Raw genomic sequence first — 24,696 nt, forward strand, 5'->3', positions numbered from 1 at the left:
AAGAGTTGTACGCAGTCCTAGAATTCTAATGCGATCTTGGATCTTAAGGCGATCTTGGAATTTTAAGACATAGCCCAGCTTCTGAACACTGGCACAGTGGATAATGCTAAGGAGATCTCTCTCGGATAAAAAAAATATCCCCTGACAACAGTGTTTGCCCCCTCGAAGTTTAGCTGAGGACTAGCTGAAGTTTCAAGATCCTTTTAGAACCCCACCTGACCGAGTCTTACCTGCCTTCTTTTCTCTCTTCCCATCTCATTACCAGGGTGCTTAGCTGAGATGGACTACAGCTCTCGAGATACTGGAGCTCACTAAGAAGTGAGTAGAGTGCTATGAAGTACAGCCGTGGAAAGACGAGCCAAGCTAAGGTGCTCTGTTGAAACCTAGGTGGCTTTAAAAGCAATTTCTAGCTTTGCAGCGTGTGGTGGTGGTGGTGATTCAACACAGGGCTTCATGCATGCTAGGCAAGGGCCCTCCCAGAGAGCCACGCCTCCCCCAAGGCTTTCCCTGATGACTTATCATTCAATAGCTCTCCAAGGACAGTCTTTTGAGCCTCGTTGGGTAAGCCCAAGGAGTTTTAATACTAAGAAGAATGTAATTTGGAGTCAGTCCCTTAACCTCGCTGATATCTGTTCCTGTGTTTGTCAAACAGGAATAACAGTTTCTGTCCCAGTTCAAGGATTGTTGGCACAATGCGATGCTAAATAGAAAAGGACTCTTTAATGTAAAAGTATAACTTGCATATACTTCCGAAGATGCCTGTTAAAGCACTCAGTCTCAGAGGGCTCCACTTGGAAAATTGTCCCAATCTTTTTTTTTTTACTTTTTATTATGCATTTCATAACATGAACATAGTATATAATATGCTGCATAGCCTTCTAACAGGAACAGATAAGCATAGCTGAGTAATTTTTTTTCATCATCCAGGAAAATGCTTCCTTAGTCAGTGTTCTCCAGGCCCTTGGACACATAGTAGAGATTGACACCAGATATACGTCTAACCTGTTCCACCAAATACCATTGGTAATGAACTCGAGCAACTTCTTTTCCTTGCCCCCGTTAGTGAACTTGTGGTTGTATGCAGTGGACACCCCGGGGATGAACAGGCACACCCCATAATGGCGAGGCCAGGGAGAATCTTGAACCACATCTCCTCACCGTTACTCACACTCCTCACTGTCCCAAACTTTTAATGTAAACTATATGCTATGTTAAAGTGGACTCATGTCCCAGAGAGTGATTTTTTTTTTTAATCAGTTGCTCTGTGGGATGTATTTATGCAGTATGGGAATTACATAGGCAGGGTGAAGTAGTTTGGGTAGCTACTAAATCTTCACTACATTTCTATTAACGGCTCAGTTTCTCTTCTATAAGCTATTGGTAATACGTTGTATAAATAATGTTAAAAATTGCTTGGTATAACTCTGGCAAATATTTATTTTAAATACAAAATAGCTCAATTTTCTGTGATGAAAAGACTAATTAATTCAACCACAAGAATATCGCTTAATCTTTAGTGGAAAAAAACTAGCTAGTTTATAAACCAAAACATTTTGTTTGATTGCTTGAGTGTCCAACATTAAATTTAGCTCTAATATAAATGGCAAAATCATGGTAATGACTTTACCCTCATCCTTCAGTTCTCGGGTAATCTGTCGCCTTTTACCACCAGCAGGGGGAGCCCCGAGAATTAAATCCTTTCAAAAACGGCCCTGCTAAGTCTTTTGTGTTTACATATTTAGTTCATAATGGGAAATAAAAACTCATCACAGATTAATGGAAGTCATCATGCTTGGATTAAGCTGTCTATTAGCAGTTGATTCTGACTCCTGGTTATAAGCAGCTTCGATCCAGCAGTACAGCCTGCCTCCACATACCCTGTGAGAGGGTCGGATGCAAGCTTTGCACGGCCTAACAAACTCCATTAATAATGCAGTGAGGCACAATTTACTCCACAGGACATCAGAGCGGGAACGTTCCTGAGAGGTTCTTTTTATCAAGGGCACTACAATAGTCTTCTGAACTGCTTCTTGTCGTATCACATCCACAGACCTGGAAAATAGACCCAGAGTATACAACCAATTAAACACAGCGAGTCAAAGCTTACGCTTTGTTTTGATATAAGAATATAGTAGAATAATCCGAGTACAAGATTATGAAGCTTCAACACGGCTTGAGAAACACTTTGGTTTTGTTTTGTCTCGGCTGCCTTTCTCATTTATATTTCAATGAAAAACAGAGGGCGGGTTCAACAGTGAGCAACTTCACTCAGGGAGCACCTTTCCTTTGCCGTATTTTCCTCAACTAGCTTCAACATTGCAAAGAGACGCGTATCCCTCATGTTCCAATAAGAAACCTATTTAAACCGAGAAAGCAGAAACCGCATTTTGTTATTTCACAGCAACTCACGCCTTAACAAAGATGCTGACAAAACTGCTATTATATAAATAACACCCTTCTCACTTGGCATTAAGAAATTCACAAGCCGGGGGCTGGAGAAATGGCTCAGCCGTTAAGAGCACTGACTGCTCTTCCAGAGGTCCTGAGTTCAATTCCCAGCAACCACATGGTTGTTCACAACCATCTGTAATGAGTTCTGATGCCCTCTTCTGGTGTGTCTGAAGACAGCTACAGTGTACTTCTATATAATAAATGAATAAATCTTTAAAAAAAAAAGAAATTCACAAGCATGTGTCTACCTTCTAGGCTCACAGAGTGGCTGGAGATGGTGGATATTAAAGAATCCACTTCCACAAACATTTACTAATTACACGATGTGCTTAAGATAGTGTACCTGCTCACCGTTGAGAGATTGAGGAGGGAGGGGAAGCACTGATTACAAAGCAATGTGGTCCATACATAAATCAGGGGACACTCCAGCAAGCTTTAAGATTACCGAGGGCAGGCACCAAACTAATCTTTGTAACTGTAGAAGTTGACATAGCGTTTTGAATATACTTAGTACTCAATTCGTATGTATTGAATTAATGAAGGAATCATCCTCTTGGGAAAATACCTTAGTGTGTTACACTACTTCCTTTCCTCGAGACTCTAGTTCTCTTTGCTTGGTGCAAACAACTTCTGGTCTAGCTATGTTTCCCTCTTATACAGCATGGCCACTAGGTCACTTTCTACTTGATGCCCGGTGACTGGCTATTCCCTCTACTCCCTGAACTTTTTTTTTTTTTTTTTTTTTTTTTTTTTTTTGCTATTCTCTGTGCTGCTAAAACTTGGGTCACACAACATGTGATAACAGTGAGAAGCATGATACAGCAGTGAGGACAGGCAGTTAAGCCCCATGAATCTATTATCCCACTAACTCAACTCCCATTAGTTCTATTACCGGGAAAAGGGTCTAATTCACAGGAAAACAACTTGTGTCAAGGTAGAAGTCATCAACGATACAGCTTAGGTTTGGATGCAGCACTCTGTAATGCTCTCGAGATTCCTTGTCATGAATGCTTGTGATTTGACATCTAGTAGAGTGTAAGAGATGGTTTTCATCAGTAGTAAGAATCATTTTTTGGAAAAGATGATTGACTCCCTCCAAGAATGTTAAAAACAAATTGTTTTAATATATTTAAGCTTTTAAAGTTATTTTGTGAACACAATAAAATATGTCATTTGTAGTAGTGTAAATGAACCAACCATCGATAGTGCTTTCTAAGCAACACATTTCCTCTCAAACTAAGGACTTTGCTTGTTATTGGCAGAATACCTTAAGCTGCATTTGCCAGTGCTCAGCAGACCCCCAAAGACTCTGCAGGCCTGGGCTGCGGTGCAGTCTGCTGTGGGGTGCTGGCGGCTTTGTTTCCCCGACTAGACTCATAGCAGCACCAGGTGGTAATAACTACCCAACTGATTTGCACGTGTAACAAAAAAAAAGATCTGCCTGAGGTCACCATGGAGATTCTTTTCCCCATTCTCGGCTTCATATCTGACCCGATATGCTTCCGGAAAATAATTATGCATGGCAGAAAGTTGCCATACAACAATCATGGCGTACTGGGAATCTGTAGAATCTCTGATCAAATATGCTTTGTTGCGAAGAATAAATTGGAAAACGTGATTTTCACCAAAGTGTAGCACAGTGCAATTTATTTATTGCCTTCTCTACTTCTCTGCTTGCTTCATCATTAGAGACCCAATAAAGAAAATTATTTGCCAGTGTGGGGAACGTTAGCATCAGTGTTTAGCGTTCAGCAGGATCCCATGGATCTAAGAAGGAAGCAGAGCCAGGGTCTGCCCAAGGTAACTAGAATAAAGGAGTGGAGACTTAGACAATATGGCGGGCGTGTTATTCTCCAAGTAGAAATTATGAAGACGGATGTGAGGCGAAAGTACTTAGTTACTCTTTCTCTACCTTAGAGTCATCCTGAGCTGGCTAAGTGACTAACTCTTCTTCCGGCTTTTTTTATTTTAAATACAAAAGATGAAGATAATAAGGGGAAATAAATGCGAGGGCGTTTTTTTTTTTTGAGTTCCCACTTCCTCTCAATGCAGATGTAGTCACACTCTGTGCTTTCCAATGTAAGAATTACTCTCCAGGGGGTTGGGGATTTAGCTCAGTGGTAGAGCGCTTGCCTAGCAAGTGCAAGGCCCTGGGTTCGGTCCCCAGCTCCGGAAAAAAAAGAAAAAAGAAAAAAAAAAAGAATTACTACCCAGATGCTGCTACAGAGAGCTTTAAGTGTGACTAGTTCAAACGCAGACACGCTGAAGTGTAAAATGCACAGCAGACCTCAGGAATTGTGACTAAAAATGTAAAATATCCCATTAAATTGTTGTGTTAATTACAGGTTGAAAACTTAATACCATAAATATAGAGTTTAATAGAACACATTGTGAAAAGTGGCCTGGCATCGTGGTGCTCGCCTTGAGAGGCAGAGGCTGGCAAATCTCTCTGAGTTTGAGACCAGCTTGGTATACAAACATTTAGTGAGTTCTGGGTTAGCCAGAGTTATATGGTGAGACCCTGTTTTAAACAAAGCAGAAGAAAAAAAAATGCACTGTGAATATTTAATTTTACTTTTTTTCTTTAAAGAAAGTTGTTGACTTCACATTACATTTCTTTTTTTTTTTGGTTCTTTTTTTTCGGAGCTGGGGACCGAACCCAGGGCCTTGCGCTTCCTAGGTAAGCGCTCTACCACTGAGCTAAATCCCCAGCCCTCACATTACATTTCTACTGGATAGTACTATTCAGTCTTTCTCTTACAGGCTTCCTTGTTCCCAGAGAACCAGCTGTTTATTAACACCAGTACAATTCGCCATCAGAATTAGAACTCAATACAAAATATTTCTGAAGAGCAATTGGAAGATGCCATACTAAGAGTCTTAAAGGTGTTAAAACCCTTTATGCAAGAACTGCATTTCTAGTCATATATTCCTGCAGTTCTGTTTCTAGGCATTCATATTCAAGAGATGAAAACACGTGTCTACATAGAAATTTGTTCACAAGCAACATTTGTGGCAACATCATTCATTAAAGCCAAAGTGTAGAAACAACTCAAAGGACTGTCAACAGACCAGTGGGTAAACATACGGTATAGTCACACAATGGATGTTTTGCGGTGATAGGAAGGAATAAACAACTACTATATGCTGCGATATGGATGAACCTGGAAAACATACCAAGTGAAAGAAGCACATTAAGAGACTCTTCTATTTTTTTAAGAGTCTGTTTTCATATTTTAATTTCTTAAAAGGAGAATAGAGCACACACACACAATATATATATATATATACATATATATGTGTGTATGTATGTATATATACATATATATTATTTGAAAAGAACAATTTTTGTTTGAAAACCCTATCCCTACAGCCAACAAAGACACTAGGTAGAATGTCCCATTCAGGATCATGCCGGTTTTGGTCTGTTCACCTGAAGTAATTTGCCAGATTGAAATGATAATTAAGTTAGCTGAAAAGAAAGGCTCACCATTGACTGATTTTTGTTATTTTGTTGTTTTGTTATTTTGTTGGTTGACATTATGGTTCTATTCATATACAATACTCGGAACAAGGAAATGTCTAGAAACAAAGTACACTATTGATCACTTAGTTCTGCTGGTTGGGGAGCCTCAACTCAGGTGAGACATTGATCGCTAGAGGATACTAAGTTACTTTTCTGGGAAATAACAAAGTTGCAATATTCACTATGTACCTGTGCATCCACGGGTAAACATTCACTTCCGTACTTATGGGTTGGTTATGCAGTCTGTGAACAGTATTCAATGAAGCTGTTAAAAATGATTACATTTCTGGGGCCAGAGTTAAGAAAATTGCCCCAAGTAACTGAGAAAACCTCTTTGTGCATAAGTTATACATTTCAGCATTATGTATAGTAGCAAAAAATTAAAAACAACCTAAAGGACTAAGCAGAGGTGTGACTAATAATTTATGATATGACCCCATCGTGGAATGCAGTTATTAAAATAGTGCACCATTAGCAAACTCTTGTAAGAGTTTATAGAAATATGAGGAAATTCCTGCTTTTTATGGTTAAGTGAAAAAGTCACCCAACTGTGATACATATTACTTACCTAATACCATAACCATAAAGAATGCCTGGAGAGAAGCTAGAAGGAAATACTGGTCCCCAAACACTAGTGTTTAAGTTGGGCGTTATGTGAGGGAGGGCACTCTTCAGAGTTTTCTTCATTTTCCATAATTAATGGTTCTTAATAAAATATTTCACTAGTAAGTCTCATTTGTGTATGTGCATAGGTGTGTGTGTGTGTGTGTGTGTTTGTGTGTGTGTGAGCATAATATGCACAAAGGCCACTCTCTACCTTATTCCTTTGAGACAGACAGGATCCTTCACTGAAACTGGAGTAGGTCGGCAGCCAGCAAGCCCCAGAGACTCATAGAATGGGACTGTAGGTGTCAGAGGCCGTGGCTGGCTTTTGTCTTGGGTGCAGGAATCTGAGCTGACATCTTTCCTCATGTTTGCACAGTGAACACTATTCCCACTGAGCCATAGCTCCAGCTCTTCTATTTTATTTAAAGTCTGTTTTCATATTTTAATTTCTTAAAAGGAGAATAGAACACACACACAGTATACGTGTATATATATGTATATATATACACACACATATATATATACATATATATATATATATATAATTTGAAAAGAACAATTTTTGTTTGAAAACCCTATCCCTACAGCCAACAAAGACACTAGGTAGAATGTCCCATTCAGGATCATGCCGGTTTTGGTCTGTTCATGTGGAGTAATTTGCCAGATTGAAATGATAATTAAGTTAGCTGAAAAGAAAGGCTCACCACTGACTGATTTTTGTTATTTTGTTGTTTTGTTCCTTTGTTGGTTGATATCATCAACCCCTAAATTCTAATAATTTCCAGCTTTTCTAAAACCATCCTTTCTTTGTGCACCAAAAGCTGCAAAGCACAAGCTATTCCCTGGGTCTCTGCCTCTCCCTGTAATTTCCCCTACGATGCCTACTTTCGACTTGGCTCCTTCCTTACAGAGAGCTTTCCTGGGGTCCCACTTCCCTTCTTCCCCTTCAGGCTCTCCCTTGCTGTCTCCTCATTACTCAAGACCAGGTTTTCTTCTCCCCTCCACATTCTGGGTGGTACTGGTCTGATTTTAGGAATAGAGTGCTCCAGAATATTTGTATCTGCTCTCACCAAACCCCACCGACCTCTCTGTGAGGCCTCTATGGTTGGATTTGTGAGGACCAGCATTTTCACGGTTGGCAGGATGGGAGGTGGCCTCTGTACTCTAACTCAGTTGCTCTTAACATTTGAGTGTATCTTCAGACCCGTCGGGCCACCTGAGTTTTCCTAGAGTTTTCTTAGATTCTGGCAGAGAGAATTTCTGTCGCCCTAGTCTGGGATGGTATAGGGTTGGGGACCGGTGTTATTGGTCTCACACTCTCTGCTCAAGTTTCCCTGGCTCATCTGTTGTGGGAGGGGTGGGCAGGCCTTAGTATCCCCTCTGCTGCTGGCCAGGAATCGTTCGCCCCATACAGAGACTCTCAGACTTTCCTCAGAATAAAATTTAATAGAAAGGCCTGGCTCCAATCCCTTATTTATTGATGAAACCAAGGCCCCGGGGCACTGAGGCAGTCGCACATTTGTTATTCTGTGGAACCAGAACTCAAGCCTTCTGCTCGAGTCGCTTAAACTTTTTCCCGCCTGTTTTGTGATTCTACTGCTTAAGAGTTTCAGAACATTTCTTGTAAGTTTTATTTTATTCTCACATGTGTGAGAATGTGTGCACGTGCATGTGTGGACGTGTGTGTGTGTGTGTGTGTGTGTGTGTGTCTATCTGAGAAGTCCAGAAAGACCTCTGTTTCCCTGGATCTAAAGTTTCAGGTGTTTGTTTGTGAGGAACAGGACCCCGCGTCTCTGAAAGAGCCATCAGCTTTAATTGCAGAGCCGTCTTTCCAGTTTCCCAAGCTGACTTTATTGTATCTTTTCTACTAAAGCCCCTTAAGAATGATGTGCATTTAAGTTTTTTTTAAAAGTCCTTTAAACATCACATTAAATATTCCTTTGTATCTGATAGGATGAAAAGCTATCCTAATCTGGCTGGGACTGAGGAGTTTCCTGGAACACATGACTTATAGCATTAAAGGAGACCCACGGTCACCCACCGTCACCCTAGTGTTCTCATTACTGTGGCAGGCAGCACTGTGAACAACCCATTCCCGTGCCCATTTTACAGACTAAGAAAACTGAGGCTCACAGGAGTGAAATGATTTGTGCGAAAACCTGCCTGTAAGTGGCAGAACCCAGACTGAAGCATGGACGTGTTTAAATACAGCCCATTACCTTTCCGCTACAGTGTGGGAGTGTGGTTGCTTTACAACTGTTAAGATCTGAGCAGGGAAAGATAACCCCATGAAGTACTTAGTTTAAAAATTGATTTATTATAGGCTAGTTTCTTTGAGGTCTTGCTAATTTGCATGATTGACACATAAGGAGAAGAAAAGCAGCTGTTGAAAATGCATAAATTACTTAGCAGTGATAACGAACCAGGTAAAATTTAAATCAAGCAATCCCAGTTCATTTAGTCTTCTCTTGCTGGAGCGGAGGGTTGAGGCTGGGGAAGGAAGGGGACAGTATGATATTTATTTATATATCTGAGAGGAAATTAATGCTGTTAATTTTACTAAGTAGGTTTGAATTAATGAAAAACGTTATTGTATTAAAGAAACATTAGGGGCCTGGAGAGATGGCTCAGTGGTTAAGACCACTGGCTGCTCTTCCATAAGACCAGAGTTCGATTCCCAGTACCACAGCACAGCTCACAACCATCTAGGACTCCGGTTCCAGGGATCCCATCCTGTCTTTTGACTTCTGAGGATGCTAGGTATACATGGTGCACAGACATACACACAGGCAAGGCACATGCCACAGGCACATTAAAATAATGTAACTGTCACTGGTTTAGTTGTTTGCAACATTGTTCTTCTTAAAAGGTTTGACTTGAGTCAAACCCTTCAGAAGAGCTTATTGAGATCAGTTTATTGATTCATTCTTTTATTTCCTTGGGAAGAAAAGAGTGATCATAATTAAACAGTTTAAAGCTAATACTTGAATTTCAGTTTCATAAAGAGTAATACATTGATATCGATAAGAAAAAAAGCATAAAACCACACAATGAAATGTCTACTTTCCATCCTTGCACTGCAGCAATAGTTCCTCCCAGCAACACAACCTTCCCCCATTAATTTCCATACGTTCCTTCAGAGACAATTAAGCATGTGCAAGTGAACACAAATTGATATTCCTCCTTATTCTGCCAAAGTGGTGAATTAAGGACATTTTTCTGTACATGATTTTTTTTTTAAATCAATAGCCTATCTGGGTGATGCTTTTTTTTTTTTCTTTTTTTTGGAGCTGGGGACCGAACCCAGGGCCTTGCGCTTGCTAGGCAAGTGCTCTACCGCTGAGCTAAATCCCCAACCCCCTGGGTGCTGTTTTAAAGGTATACATAATGAGTTATTCATTCCTTTTTACAGTCTCATAGTATTCCATGGTATTCAGTTTGCTCATGTTGATAGTAATTATAGTTCTCAAACAATTCTTAAGTTAACTTACTGAACATATAGTACATTTGAAAGGTTTAAAAATCACTTCATTTTTTTTAGGGCTGAGAGATGCCTCAGTGGCTGAGTGAGTGCCTGTTGTTATGATGAGGATCACATGTATGCATACACATATTCTCTCATATAGGCCTCTTGCCCTCATTGCTGTCAGCCACCTACCCACCACTCATATCTCCAGATTAAAAAGGCTGCAATTAGCTTTAAATATAGCCCCCAGAGGGTGCTTATGGATATGAAAATGAACAGAAACAAATGTCTACCCTTAATATTTTTCCCTTTACACCCTAAAGTGGCCTAGGACGCACACGAACACTCTGACCGGTCTGGTAGAAAGACTACGACTTTATACCAAGTCACCACTACCTCCCTTTTACTTTCTCTAGAGTTTTCCAGCAGAGGGTTAAAGAGCCACTCACTTTTGTTATTCAGCGCAGGGCAGAACCCTTTAGCACCATAAATAGTCTCTCTGAATATTATTGAAATGCTGTTGCTACCACAGTGAGGAATCACAGAAAACGCTCCTGCAATTATTACATTACTCTTCCCCATTGACCGAGCTGTTGCAGGCCGTACTTGATGTGAGCCTGCGGAGAATGCCTGATGATACCTGGGGATTTGCTTTTAATTTTTTTCCGCCTCTTTTGGGTGTGTAGAGAATGAGGTTTCAAATGTTCATTGATTTTTAAAATGTTCCATGACCAGGTCCAAAATGATCATTCTCAATGATCCCTTATGAATAGCTTCAGAAGGTAAAGCTTTACATCACTAATGCAGAATGCAAACCTTCTCTTAGAGTGGTTTTGATAGAAACAATTTGCATATCCTATGAAATACCATAAAATCCATCCTGTGCGAGAGACATTATTAGAAGCCTTTTATTAAAAAAGCTAAGCATAAATTATGGTAAAGAGGCTTTGGCTGTAAGACAGTTTAAATGGAAACAATCTCGTAGGAGGGAAATTAATCTACTTTCCTAAAATAGGAGCATTTTTTTTTCAGTAAAAACAGAGCAGGATCTTGCTGTTTTAGAGCAGGTCTTTAGCTCAGTGTAGTCTTATGATGTTAAGAGTAGCCTCCATCAAAGGCTTGGCAGCACAAAGTCTATAGGGCGGGGACGGGGGCAGCATAGAACAGAGCAGTAGTGTTCTCATGTTTCCTGTGAGGATGTACTTCTGCCGGTGTTCTTACTGAAGAGATAAGTCAAGATTTCCCACTGTAATTTTCAAAGAATAAAGATTCAGACTTTAGAGGTAGTGTGACATGTTGACTCCTAAAATGTCGGGTTGGAGTGGAGAGGGTTGGGTTTGGAGGTAACCAACATAGGATTGAGTTCCAGACCCCAAGTTTTGTGACTATTGGGAGTTCCCTGAGCCCGAGCTTTCTCCTCCATTGTGTGGAATGGCTGGGGTGAGCTTGACACTTGCAAATCTGCTCCCCACCTCACCCTGCCTCTTTGTTTTTGGAAGGCAGAATCTCAGTTTGATGCTTAGGTTGGCCTGAAACTTGTGACAATCCTCCTGCCTTAGCTTCCAGAATGCCATATTGACAGGAATATGCCTAGCCTCAAGCTCTAGTAGGTCAGTAGTGTTAAAGAGCTTCGTCAGTGTGCTAGACTACAGAGCTTCTGATTCTAAACTCTGGTTGGCCCCATCCTTAAGGAGTGTTTCAGAAATCACACTGGGGTGTCAGAATGAGATCTCTGGAAATAATGAAAGCCCATGTCCTGGGAGGTCTTTGGGAATGTCTGATTTTGTTAATGTTAGACTGACAACAGGTGGAAAAAGTCTCCCCCACCCTACCTCCTTTCCATCACACTGTAGGGCCCCGGATCTGTTTGCTAAAACTCATCTGTTTTGTCTAATCATATTCTTCTGGGCACCCAGGAAAGGTGGTGAGAGACTGAGGACTGGCCCAGAGCCACGCAGAAGGACACTTGCCATGGCTGAGTCCCATGTGAAACCCCATGGGAAGCCGTTAGATAGCAACTGACCAGCCTTTTTTTAAAAAAGGAAACAGGGTAAAGAAATAAAAGCTGCGTTCTGACCAGTTCATTTATTCTAAAGAATTCATAAGCTATCAAAAGCATCTACGGACACACAGGGGGATCTTGACAATATTCAGACTATGTCCTCCAGAAAAGGTTAAAGAAAGCTGAGGCTGTAACTTGGAAATGATAGTACACAGATTCAGTGGAAAGTTTTAGGTAATGGCTATTATACAAAAATCCCACATGATGTCCAAATAAAAGTCCAAAATGAACAATACATAAATAAATACAGGTCTGTGTTTTTCCTGCATATATAATCTTTAATCTTTGGGGATGGGGCATTTTTACTCAGTGTTTGTGTAGGCAGATATTAGGTAGTTAATGTGGTTGGTCAATAAATGAATGAATTAATGAATTAGAATAATTTCAGTCTCAAAAAACTCTTGACAAATTACATTTCCAATATTTCTAATGTGATAATATCGAGACGCAGATCTATATCCTGAACGCTAAATGTCTCATGGTTGAGTGATAAATCTAAAAATATGAGCACGGAATCCCTCAGCATTCTAGAAAGAAACCATAAATGCCATTCATAAATTTGCTGGCTACATCCGAAAAGACACATCTCATGGCCGCACTACAATTAGTCACTGACTGTGACCATGGCTAATGAGTTAACGTGTTGAAAGGAATATGTAAACAAACAAACAGACAAACAGAGCCCACATTGTAAGTAAATATGACAAGGTCAGAATTCATGACTAACCTATTTTGTTTTAATTTTGCTACTTTCTTATTTAGGAGCAACCAAAACTATACTGTCAGGCTGTATGATTGGCTTGTTTATCGCGTGGAGATCTTATAAAGTAATATTTTATTCAGAGTGATTCTTGGAAGTGATTTGAAATTAAAGCTTTTCCTTGCACCTGTAAGGATGTGTCAGTGATGGATTGGCCACTCGATGATGGCTTTACAAAGCACATTTCCTTCATCATCTTCAAGGTCACCCCGATTTATGATCTAATCACCCATGGCTCCTTAACGGGGCACATTTGAATCTGATTAAAAGGAAAAACAAATAGCCGTATAGATTTATTAATAAAACCTGCATGACCTTTCCACATTTCTGCCTCTTTCAACATATTACCAGTTTAAATCAGAAAGGGAGGTTTGGGGGGTTTAATCTTCAGAGTTGCCACAGAGCTCCCACCACTCTATCCCTGTGTATGTGCATCGTGGAGGGCTATCTCTTCCCTCCCCTCATTCTCTTTGGGGTTTAATTACTTCACCTACATCCTAATTCAGGTAACTCGTAAAACTTAGCCTTTGTTGTAGGTCCGACAGCTGTCTTATGTCAGTAGCAAGTAAAATGCTCACAGCGCACCCGGAATTCTGCAAGACGGTTTACAGTGTTGCAATAAAAGGTAAATTGAATTTACAAAGATGCATTTGTCACTGATTAAAAACTTACAAAGTTAATTGGAAACACTGTGGAGGTGTTACCACACAACTCGAGGTGTAATGGGTGGTTCTAATTCAGCCTGGAGGTGAGTTTCGGGTCCCATTATGGTCTCACACAGTAAGATACCCGGCGACGCGGTCCAATTTAAGTAGCAAAGCAACACAGTAAAGATCTCAATTTCTTTTTTTAATACCAGGTGAGTGTAAATTTACTCACGATTATTCTTATAAATGGCTACAAGAAAAAGCCCTTGGTGTCACCGAAATACTGAACATGCTAATCAGTTTCCCCCTAGAAAACATATTGAAGGGGTTTTATTTCCCCCTTCTACAACATTTCTTGTTTTCTTGATGTTTACATTGGCAGGACCATGACTAAAGGCAATGAGTTGAGAAGGGAAAAGCAAGGCTCCAACGGCCAGCCATCTGAAGTCAGCAAGACCTTCCCGAGGGACCTGGCGAATTATCTCCACATAATTCACTTAACCTTTGCCATTTGGGGACTTGGGAACCTGAACGTATTTCCAAACCCGAGGCTTTTAATTGCTGGTTTTAGTGTCACTAGTCCAGCTCAGTTGGCGAGATGATGATTGAAAAACAGTACTCGGCGGCTTTTCACCTCTGGCGTGCATCCTGGACGTAATTAAGTCGGCGGCCTGGGATGGTCTTCGGATTTCTGCAGACACACCGTTAAGGCCGGAATGATGGGCCCCATATGAACATTCTGTGCGTGTGCACAGAGTTGGCTAGAGAACTTTTAAATTTTAGACTAGGTGTATGCTGAGATGGTGAGGCAAGATAATTGCGCTGGGTCATAAAAACCGTTGTTAGGGTTTCGCAGGCACGGGGACTTGGCGCTCGTTGTCTTAGAGATTGTGTTTACGTTCAAATCTCATGTACTGGATGCCGTGCATATTGTTTCTATATGTCCCATCCTTTAAGCCTTCGGTACTCTAATATTGTTTGGCTACACCGACTGCCGCCCAAGCTTCAGGAGCCTTCCTTTCTCCACCTCTCCAGCCCAGAGATCACAGCCTGCTGACTCCGTACCTGACTTTTTACAGGAGAATTGGGTCCAAACTCAGGCAAGCTGTATTCACATATGTCGTAGGCGCCCCTCCCTGAAATGGAGTCTTACTATACCGTCCAGCTTTCATACTTTCACAGCTTCCTGTGTGGCTGGGATTCTAGGTCCACGATGCGAAAAGTGGCCTTTATTTTGAACTCAGGACATCTGGTCACAAGGTCCTTTATTTGTTGAGTTTTCTTGCTGGCTCAAACATACATTTTTTTTTAAAGGTAGGATTTATTGAGTGCTTGTTGGGTCTGATCCATATAAAAACATTAGAATGTGTTAGGGCTGTCCTCACTGTATGTTTGAGGAAACTGAGTCACAGACCTTAGCTAAGTGGGTGCTGGATCCAGGATGTCCGATTAGCAAACGCCCTTTCTGCTGTCCGGCCTACCTCTGCTGCACTGTCTGTCAAACGCTGTTTTAAACATGCAGAAGTCATGTACTTACTTGAACTTTTAGGATGGTTGCCCAGGTCTGGGGGACAAACTGATGCCAGTAAGTAGTTAAGGACAAATTCATGCATGTCAAGTTCATTTAAGAGTTGGTGTGGCACAATGGAAGGGTCACAGAATTTGGTATTTGAATCCTAGATCCTTCTCTGACAGATTTCCATTGACCTGAATAAGTCAATTTCTTGAAATTTAACTTTACCCGTAAAATGGAAACAATGCCTCTTAGAAGAATTACTGTGGGGTTAAATGGCGCAGCTGGGGAGGAGAGAGATTTGGTGGGTGGTAAAGTTCTATTTAAATGGTTTTGGTTTTTTTTTTTTTTTTACTTCGTCCTGGAATACTATTTTCAAGATTTCACCAGACTCTCCCATTAACTAATTCCACCTACAAGAAGCTCGAGAAATTTCTTGGAAGAAACCTGGACAGAGCAATGAGGATGCAGGATCAAGTTCCGGTTTTTGAAGGACTCATTCCCTATCACAGTTACCTGTTTCGTTAAGGGTTGTCCCACCTCAATCAGAAAACTTTTTCACAGTCCAAGTGTGTGGCTGGCCAAAGGAGCCCATCAGCACACAGCCGGAGGGCATCTAGGAGATGGGGGGTGGTGGTGATTTCAAGTTAAAAAGGTAGATGCTGCCATCTTATCAGCCTAAGTGCAGCTTTCCAGAGAGGGGTGGCGGAGGATGTGGTGGTTTGTAAATGTGCACCTTGAGGTGTGTGAGGTATTCCTGTCAGAAACCCCCCACGTCCCACCAGCGGGGAGCTCCTCCTCCCCGTAATTTCTTCCACTTTTTATCCAGCTGCCTTTCCTTTCATCTTGTGTCTGTGGCTTATTGAATCTTGTAAGGTCTTTGTGTTTAAGACGGTTCCTGTCGCCATGCTGTTCATGAAGTAATTATGGCAGCGACCAACATCCATTATTACATTTACAAGACACCAACTGTCCACTGGTGCCAATTCCTGGCACCCATTCTTAATGAGACATGAGGAGAATCTGAATGGTTTCCAGCTCTTGACAGTTTAAAAAAAAAAGCAGTAACTTTGAACCCTAGCTGTTTCTCCCCTGTGGAGACTTCAATAAGAGGTGATGTTACAAAATGGGCAAAAACTTAGAGTGGAATTCATGAACATGATGGTCAGATCTCACAATCTCTGTTTTCGAGACCAACCACCCAATAAAGCACAGACTACTGTTCTCCTATTCCCTTTTATGAGAAGCCAAATTACGGCTATTAGATTCGGGGATTCATCTGAGCTCAGAGGAAGCTGGTCAGGTGGCACCTGGGATTTGAGCGACAAATCCATTTATAGAAATGTTCCCAGGGACGTCTCTGCCACAAAAGATAATGAGCCCCAGAGGACAGTGACAAGAAGATATTTTCATTTTGAACTTAAGGAAGGAACATCACTTTCCATGAAAAAATCAAATTTATTCATGGAAATGTATAAAAATAAGTAAGGAAGAATTTTATCTGTTAAAGGCATGTATCTCAACAAATCCTCGCCTTTCAGAGGGTGATGAATAAAGGAAATGTGAAATAAAGTATGATTTGAGAGAAAAGTCAGAGCATCAGAAATAATAAAATAATGCAAATTAATTTGCCTTTGTTTCTAAGTGTGCTACTTCTAATCTGCTCTAGACCAGGCAATCAATTTAAGAGCTTTCAAGACTTGATTTACTTCATAATGATTTTTTTAAGTTATAATACTGCTTTTTCTTGACTGTGCACTGAAACAAGTGGTAAACAAGTAAACCTGAATTTCTCATTACGTTTTTAGAAGGCATTGGTAAATATGGCCCATTAGCTACATCATGCTATTCTACTCAGAGGAGCTGAGCAAGTAAGATGATGGTGAGAAAGTTGTACTTTGGAGGCAAGGGATGCTGTGGGATTATCCTTCCCACTCTTTTTTTTTTGGTTCTTTTTTTCCGGAGCTGGGGACCGAACCCAGGGCCTTGCGCTTCCTAGGCAAGCGCTCTACCACTGAGCTAAATCCCCAACCCCTATCCTTCCCACTCTTACAGCTGAGGTTTTGTATTTAGACGATACGGAATCACTATTGACCTCAGAAAGAAGAGCAGAGATACCAATAAATGTGAGCAGCTGCACACTTGTGCACTTTTATAGCCTCTCTCATTGGTTTGGGTCTTGGTTTGCTCATTTTATAAGTGGGTATGCCCAAGAGAGAGGGTCGGGTAGGAGGGGAAGCTATACTAGTCAGCGAATGCCCTGTTGGCAGCTTGAGATTGGTTATGGAAAGGTATTTACACCATGGGAACTGCCAAAAGCAACAGACCAGGTCCTCTTTATTTCTTGGGAGCTGTGGGCTGAAGACTCAACAGTGTACCTCTGGTGCTCACAGACTCTTGAATAGAGAGTCTGTTCTACGGTCCACTGAGTTTTGGAAACACAAGATTAGACAACCTAACACCTTTCTCAACCTAACTCACTTCTCTTGCTCTCTGTTTTGTCCTCCATCACTCTTTCCTTACTGTTTCTCTTTTGCCACAACAAGTCCTCCAAGGGAGAGGTGATGACCTCTCATTACAACACCTAACACATAAGTTCTTAGGATGTACAAACATATCTCTAGTCCTTAAAGTTTGCTCTTGCCATGATTTCGTTTCTCTTGCCCCCTTCATGTTCTCTGCTTTCTCTGAGATCTATTTTTTCATTTCTTGTAAAGCAGCGCGTGATACTTTCTTTATAAAATATTATTTTACATAAGACAAACAGCATAAATACACACAGTGAACCTGCAAGTGCCCTCCCTTCTGTTTTTGCCTTTTTCAAGGCAGATCTTCCCATATTTCAAGGTAATAACATGTACTTGAACTCTCAAAATAAGTCCCAGACTCTTTTAGAACACAGACATGTTTCCAGCAGGCACAATCAACATATAAAGTTCATGTAAATTTTATTCTCTAGAGCAGTGGCTCTCAACCTTCCTCATGCTGAAAACTTTTAATACAGTTCCTCATGTTTGTGGCAACTTCCAACCGTAAAATCATTTCCTTTGCTACTTCATAATTGCAGTCTTGTAACTGTTATAAGTTGTAGTAAATATTTGTGTTTTCCAATGGTCTTTGGCGACCCCTGTGAAAGGGTCATTTGACCCCACAAAGGGTTGAACCCTCAGGTTGAGAACTGGTTTCAGGAATAGTGGATTAATAGATTTCTAAGGAAAACATGGAGTTATGAAATTATACTAAGTATATATGCTTCTAGAGATGGGCATTATTTCAGACACCAACCAATCATATCAGGCACAGAGACCCAGTTTTGGGACAAGCTTGGGAAATAAAAACAAATGATTCTGTTAGGCGACTTCTAGCATTGTAGAGCCTCACATTGTTTCTAGGGGGTGAGCCACTCAAATCTCTTTTGATGAGTATCTAGACATACATAGGTATCGAAGACTCTGTGACATTTCAAGAGATGTAACGCCGTTGGTCAAACACTGAATGTTCTAGAAATGAAGCTTTTATGTCATGTCTTTTGAAGTAGAAAATCAATAGCAGTTCTCACTAAGAATTAGTGATATTTAAGGACACACACACACACACAGATAGATCGCCAACTGATGCAGTTTGAAAGTTTCCAGAAGAAAGTTAGAACCTGTGAATTCTATTTAAAGCTCAGTTCTTACTTCAACTGTCCCTGTTTATTAATTTCAATTATTTTTATGGTATGTTCGCAGGCTTATGTCCAATACTTCCACTAGAGTTAAAGGAATATTTGATGAGACTAATTCCTTTCTAAACTCAATTTATCTAGTTGGCCCCTTTGGTTTATTGTCAGAGAATTTTAAAGTGAACTATAGAGACACAGGTTTCAGAAAACAGTTCGGACGTACAGTTTATTTTTCCGAGATGGATGATTTCATTAGAAATAATAATGTGGAGCAGCTCTCTGCTCCCAAACCCCGTGGGAGAGAGACCTCACCGCCTGGTCAGGTGGGCACTCCTGAGGCTGCAGAGCGGAGGAGACCACCAACACTGCCCACCCCTGCCCACATCCCTGGCCCAAGAGGCAACTGTATAAGGCCTCTGGGTTCCCGTAGGGGAGGGCCCGGGAGCGGCAGGACCCCTGCGCCTGAGACACCGCCGGAACCTGAAGGAAACAGACCGGATAAACAGTTCTCTGCACCCAAATCCCGTGGGAGGGAGAGCTAAACCTTCAGAGAGGCAGACACGCCTGGGAGACCAGAAGAGACTGCACTCTGCACACATTACTGACTCCAGAGGAAAACACCAAACGCCATCTGGAACCCTGGTGCACTGAAGCTCCCTGAAACGGCGGAGCAGATCTTCCTGGTTGCTGCCACCGCGGAGAGGACTTGGGCAGTGCCCCGAGAGCAGACTTGAGCCTTGGAACCACAGGTGGGACCAACTTTTCCCCTGCAGGAAATCTGCCTGGTGAACTCAAGACACAGGCCCACAGGAACAGCTGAAGACCTGTAGAGAGGAAAAACTACACGCCCGAAAGCAGAACACTCTGTCCCCATAACTGACTGAAAGAGAGGAAAACAGGTCTACAGCACTCCTGACACACAGGCTTATAGGACAGTCTAGCCACGGTCAGAAATAGCAGAACAAAGTAACACTAGAGATAATCTGATGGCAAGAGGCAAGCGCAGAAACCCAAGCAACAGAAACCAAGACTGCATGGCATCATTGGAGCCCAATTCTCCCACCAAAGCAAACACGGAATATCCAAACACACCAGAAAAGCAAGATCTAGTTTCAAAATCATATTTGATCATGATGCTGGAGGACTTCAAGAAAGACATAAAGAACTCCCTTAGAGAACAAGTAGAAGCCTACAGAGAGGAATCGCAAAAATCCCTGAAAGAATTCCAGGAAAACATAAATAAACAAGTAGAAACCCATAGAGAGGAGACACAAAAATCCCTGAAAGAATTCCAGGAAAACACAATCAAACAGTTGAAGGAATTAAAAATGGAAATAGAAGCAATCAAGAAAGAACACATGGAAACAACCCTGGACATAGAAAATCAAAAGAAAAGACAAGGAGCTGTACATACGAGCTTCACCAACAGAATACAAGAGATGGAAGAGAGAATCTCGGGAGCAGAAGATTCCATAGAAATCATTGACTCAACTGTCAAAGATAATGTAAAGCAGAAAAAGCTACTGGTCCAAAACATACAGGAAATCCAGGACTCAATGAGAAGATCAAACCTAAGGATAATAGGTATAGAAGAGAGTGAAGACTCCCAGCTCAAAGGACCAGTAAATATCTTCAACAAAATCATAGAAGAAAACTTCCCTAACCTAAAAAAAGAGATACCCATAGGCATACAAGAAGCCTACAGAACTCCAAATAGATTGGACCAGAAAAGAAACACCTCCCGTCACATAATTGTCAAAACACCAAACGCACAAAATAAAGAAAGAATATTAAAAGCAGTAAGGGAAAAAGGTCAAGTAACATATAAAGACAGACCTATCAGAATCACACCAGACTTTTCGCCAGAAACTATGAAGGCCAGAAGATCCTGGACAGATGTCATACAGACCCTAAGAGAACACAAATGCCAGCCCAGGTTACTGTATCCTGCAAAACTCTCAATTAACATAGATGGAGAAACCAAGATATTCCATGACAAAACCAAATTTACACAATATCTTTCTACAAATCCAGCACTACAAAGGATAATAAAGGGTAAAGCCCAACATAAGGAGGCAAGCTATACCCTAGAAGAAGCAAGAAACTAATCATCTTGGCAACAAAACAAAGAGAAAAAAAGCACACAAACATAACCTCACATCCAAATATGAATATAACAGGAAGCAATAATCACTATTCCTTAATATCTCTCAACATCAATGGCCTCAACTCCCCAATAAAAAGACATAGATTAACAAACTGGATACGCAACGAGGACCCTGCATTCTGCTGCCTACAGGAAACACGCCTCAGAGACAAAGACAGACACTACCTCAGAGTGAAAGGCTGGAAAACAACTTTCCAAGCAAATGGTCAGAAGAAGCAAGCTGGAGTAGCCATTCTAATATCAAATAAAATCAATTTTCAATTAAAAGTCATCAAAAAAGATAAGGAAGGACACTTCATATTCATCAAAGGAAAAATCCACCAAGATGAACTCTCAATCCTCATCTTCGGTTGGTTTATATACAAGTGTGCAATTTCTAGGCTTGAAAGTAAAATGATGCTATCTAGTGCTGGATAGAGGAGCCTTATTTTTTATTATGGCAGCTTGCTATTTTTGTAACATGGTGATTTGGTTGAACACAATAAAGTACAGTAGTAACTGATCTCCCCTTCCTCCTGGATGAGTGAGGAGATGATTAAATGTTGATGTCAGCATCCTTGAGCATATTCAGATGAGCTTCTGCTTCTGTTGAAAAGGATGCTGTGTTTGATTGTGGTCCGAAGCTTTGAAGCACTACTTGGCATCTCCTTCCTTGGAGGTCTCACTGTTTAAACATAACAGATTTGATAGCTTGTTGGTAAGGTGAGGTCCAGCTTGTCTCCACTAGGTCATCTTCATGTGAATCCAGTGGTTATACGGTTTTGTTCTAGGGATATTTCATTTTTTAATAACGGTTTTAGCTGACATTCATGGAGAGAATGAATCCTTAGAACTGTGCCACTAGTGAAAGGAAATCCTGTCTAGAGTATGTTTCTTTACAAAGCTGTGTCACACCATCCTTTGGGCCCTCTGCTGGAAAAGTAGAATCAAGTCTCAAATAATGCCTTTTAAATTGTATCCTCTAGTATTATAGATGTAGGACAGTACTGTATCATACCTCTGTGGATGTAAAATAGCTTGTACCTGCTTTATGATACGTAGTAGTGACCATGCTTTATCAGAGCTGTTTTTAATGATGTTGCTCAGAATGTTTACTTTCCAGATGATGATTGAGAAGCTAATTTTAAAAAAAAATGGTGCCAGGTACCACAAGAGTAACAGAACTGTGCTGTTTTCTCGGGTTTTGTTTTTTTACTTTTTTTTTTTTAATGGAGTGTGCTGGATGTCTCTACAGTTTTGTTCAGATGACTGCAGAACCTGGAAAAGCTGTTGCTGCTGTTGATGCATAACACACTGCTATTATTGGTCTTTTTATATAAATATAAATATAAATATATATATACAGATATATAATTTGAATTTTTTGAAACTTTAGCTGTGCTGTCAACTTTGGAAAAAAGTATCCCCGTTTACTGTGTTGAGTTGGCACTGTACAGAAATTAACAGCCATATTGGTCTAGAAATGTTGAACTTAAGTTTTTTCCATTTGTACAGGGGTAACACACTGTATTAAATATGTAAGGTCTTATCTACGTGGGTTTGATTACAAAAACTAATAAAGTATTCTCTAAATTAAAAAAAAAAGAAATAATAATGTGGATGGAGCAGTCCCTCCTTTCAAGACTTAGACTGAAGATTCTGTTTGCGTTACTTACATTGTGTGTTGCGATGATTGCTGTTAAAATAGGGTGTGATGTTAAGGGACTAATGCAAAGCATAAAGCCAAGGGAGATGACAACATGGATTGAAGGAATTACTGAACCCTTATTCCAGGACACATGGATAAATCTTGAAGATGGCCTTCTTTAAACTCACCCTGTGTCTTATTGAAGTCTGCAATAAAAAACTCAGTCTGGTCTCAATGTGCTAAATGCTACCGCTGAAAGGGTGTTAGACAGAGAGAATCCAGTGGTGAGCTGTAAGTGACACATGCATGGGACTGTTAACGATTAACCTTTTTCTCCTTCTCAGGGTTCACAGAATTCCTGCGGGATTTGGTCCACAGGAAACTAGACTTAGCTCTTTTTCTTTCTTTCTTTCTTCTTCTTTTGGTGAGGAGCAAATGCCTTTTGCAGAAAACACTGGCTGCTGACCAAATTAAATATAAAGTGGAGAATAACTTGTGCGATATCACCATCCACTGGGGAGTTCACTGGTGAAAGCGGCTGGCATAGTGGGAGGCTGGACACAAGTGTGGAAAAAGCTGAGATCCAACTCACAGCAAACAGAGCAAATAAAGATGTTGTCAACTGGCTCCTGTCGTCAGGAGCCGGGCTAAGCTATGGTGGTCTTCAGATTATGTCCAAATATTCCTAAAGGACAGATGACAAATTCTCACTTTTGATAATGGTAAAATATGTGAAAGGCCAATGACTCTGTCACGGAAACTTCCATTCTCTCTCCCCATTTTGCTCAAAAACGAAAACAAAAACAAAACGAAACAAAACAAAAAACCCCAGAATACCCCAGCAGAAGGAAAATGGTTTCTACTATAAAAATGGAATTCCTTTTAGAAAAAAAAAATAAAAGCTGAAATGAGCTGAATTCCTGTGAGTAGTAAGTGAAAATTATCCTTTGAAGACGCTACTGAATTTTGTGAGCTTCAGTCAAATAAAATAGGTAAACTGTATTCATTTACTGAGTAAAAAATAAGCGAGCAAATGTATGGGTTAGTTTTTGAGATGGATGTGGGTGGAGAAGTCAATGAGCAAGTTGAGAAAAAGCCAAAGATGGTTAATACCTTTTTATAATGCTTTAAAATTTTATAACATTTTATAAATTTATAAATTCAATTTGCAAAGCAAATTAATATTGCTATTCTTTTTTACATTTTGTATAGGATGCTTATGAGTTCGTGTGTTTCTCTTGCCTGGGTGCCATGCTCTCTTGTCTACATTGTTTCAGTTTTAGTGAATGTGGGGCGGAAGAAGTTATGATGTTGCTATTTCCTATAACAAATGCACTCTTTGGGTAACACTCACAACCTTACTGTACAGTCCCCACTATTCGCAGACTTTTACTGTAGTGGTTAATTAGGTAAAATGATTTGGCTCCCGGCAGTCACATGCATGCACCAACCCAAGAGTTCTCTGGATTGGTGAATGAGAGACACATGTATGCCAGCTAATTTTGATATGTTTTGACTAGCTCAATGGCTGTGCATTTCAAATCCTACCCGAGGTGAGCATTCATTCTCCCCTCCAACTTTCCTGAGTCAGTCTGTTAAATCAACATTTCATCTCTGCTACCCCGGACCCAAACAGGGGAGTGACCTCTAGGCCCACTTTCCTGGATTCTTATATGCTGGGGGTCGGAGGAGGGGGCTTTAAGTTTCACCTTTCTCCTTCCCTGTCATGGCGATGATTTCCTCCTCTCTCCTCTCTCTAGGTCTCTTTCTCACTTAATCTAGAAGTCCCGCCCTGTCTCCCTGCCCAGCTAATGGCTGTATGGTGAATTTTTATTGTCAATCAAAGTCACTTGGGGCAGAGACCCTCAGGTCTAGAAGCTCAGCTTTTTGGGAGGAGCTGAAATAAAACAAAGCATTAGAACCAATTCCCAACATCATACCTTTTTTGTCCAGATTTTAAAAAAATTCTTCTCACAGATACAAATTGAGTATAGCTGTAACAATTATGTAAATTACAAAATATGATATATAATTAGCATCTAGTCTCTAACATTTAACAATTAGATAAAGTACTCTACTATTTATCCTGACTTAGTTTATATTTTTATCTTTGAATTGTATTTTGACTTTAACTTATTATCATCTGAAAATCATCTTTTCTATAGCATCTTCTCAGTGTTTAACAACTTAAGCTTGATTACGAGACT

The 24,696-nt window shown here is 40.6% G+C and overlaps 1 protein-coding gene and 1 pseudogene across 1 annotated transcript in view; both read right to left on the reverse strand.

Moving 5' to 3' along the window:
- Positions 1 to 878: 878 nt before the first annotated feature.
- Positions 879 to 1,150, reverse strand: LOC103691823 (NADH dehydrogenase [ubiquinone] 1 alpha subcomplex subunit 1 pseudogene; annotated as a pseudogene).
- A 263-nt stretch (positions 1,151 to 1,413) lies between these two features.
- Positions 1,414 to 24,696, reverse strand: part of LOC147995525 (uncharacterized) — a 29,966-nt gene continuing 6,683 nt past the window's right edge. The window contains exon 4 of the mRNA XM_087655136.1: positions 1,414 to 2,052. Coding sequence (XP_087511262.1) covers positions 1,767 to 2,052 — 286 coding nt within the window. The 3' untranslated portion in view covers positions 1,414 to 1,766. The remainder of the gene's footprint in view (positions 2,053 to 24,696) is intronic.

The sequence above is a fragment of the Rattus norvegicus genome, chromosome 3 (assembly GCF_021556685.1).
Source record: "Rattus norvegicus strain SHRSP/BbbUtx chromosome 3, alternate assembly SHRSP_T2T, whole genome shotgun sequence".
NCBI lineage: Eukaryota > Metazoa > Chordata > Mammalia > Rodentia > Muridae > Rattus > Rattus norvegicus.